Here is a 629-nt window from a genome sequence, read left to right as displayed (position 1 = left end):
CTTCCGTCGCCGACTGCCGATGTTCAGCAGTTCCTGGGCCTTTGGCAGCAAAGTGGCCATCCTCAAAGTGTTCGTGCCCGACAGTGATAAGCTTGAGAATGGTCCCGAAGCCAACGACAACAGAGGCCGTGCCGACCTTGACCATCGGCCCCAGCTCCGAGATCATGAGACAGCCGCCCATCTCGTCGTCAGAGTGCAGCGGCATTGTCTCGTAAACGTCGTGCCGGCCCGAGTGTGAAGCGACCCATATTTCCCACTTATCCAACTTCAAGCCGGGCCTGTCGTCTTGTCGGAAGCTGTAGATACGCCGGCGCAGGCCCTGGGTCGTGGGCGACGAGTCAGGACTGTACCGGGCGGGAAGGGGCTGATCACGGCGTACGCCAACGATGAAGCCACCTGACAGAGCCTCCCACGTGCCTGGGTTGTTGATACGCCTCTGTGACATGATCGTATCGCGCCACTTGCAACAGCTTCGACTTGCCGGGGCACTTGAGTCGCGGAAGCAAATGGTATCGCCGTCTTCCTTGGGTGAATAGGTCTGGATGACGCAATCACCGGTGTTGTTGTCGTTGTACGCAAGGCCGAACGAGATGAGCCCGACAGATCCGCATTGTGGTTTCCTTCGAGCT

The 629-nt window shown here is 58.8% G+C and overlaps 1 protein-coding gene across 1 annotated transcript in view; it reads left to right on the top strand.

Annotated features, from left to right (window-relative positions):
- Positions 1-400, top strand: part of VDBG_04203 (predicted protein) — a gene marked incomplete at both ends in the record, with an annotated part of 1,533 nt that extends 1,133 nt beyond the window's left edge. Inside the window, one exon of the mRNA XM_003006204.1 lies at positions 273-400. Coding sequence (XP_003006250.1) covers positions 273-400 — 128 coding nt within the window. The remainder of the gene's footprint in view (positions 1-272) is intronic.
- Between the last annotated feature and the right edge of the window lie 229 nt (positions 401-629).

Source organism: Verticillium alfalfae, genomic scaffold, assembly GCF_000150825.1.
Source record: "Verticillium alfalfae VaMs.102 supercont1.4 genomic scaffold, whole genome shotgun sequence".
In the NCBI taxonomy this organism is placed as follows: Eukaryota; Fungi; Ascomycota; class Sordariomycetes; order Glomerellales; family Plectosphaerellaceae; genus Verticillium; species Verticillium alfalfae.
The sequence above is the reverse complement of the archived record's forward strand: the minus strand, read 5'-3'. Positions and strand labels throughout refer to the sequence as shown.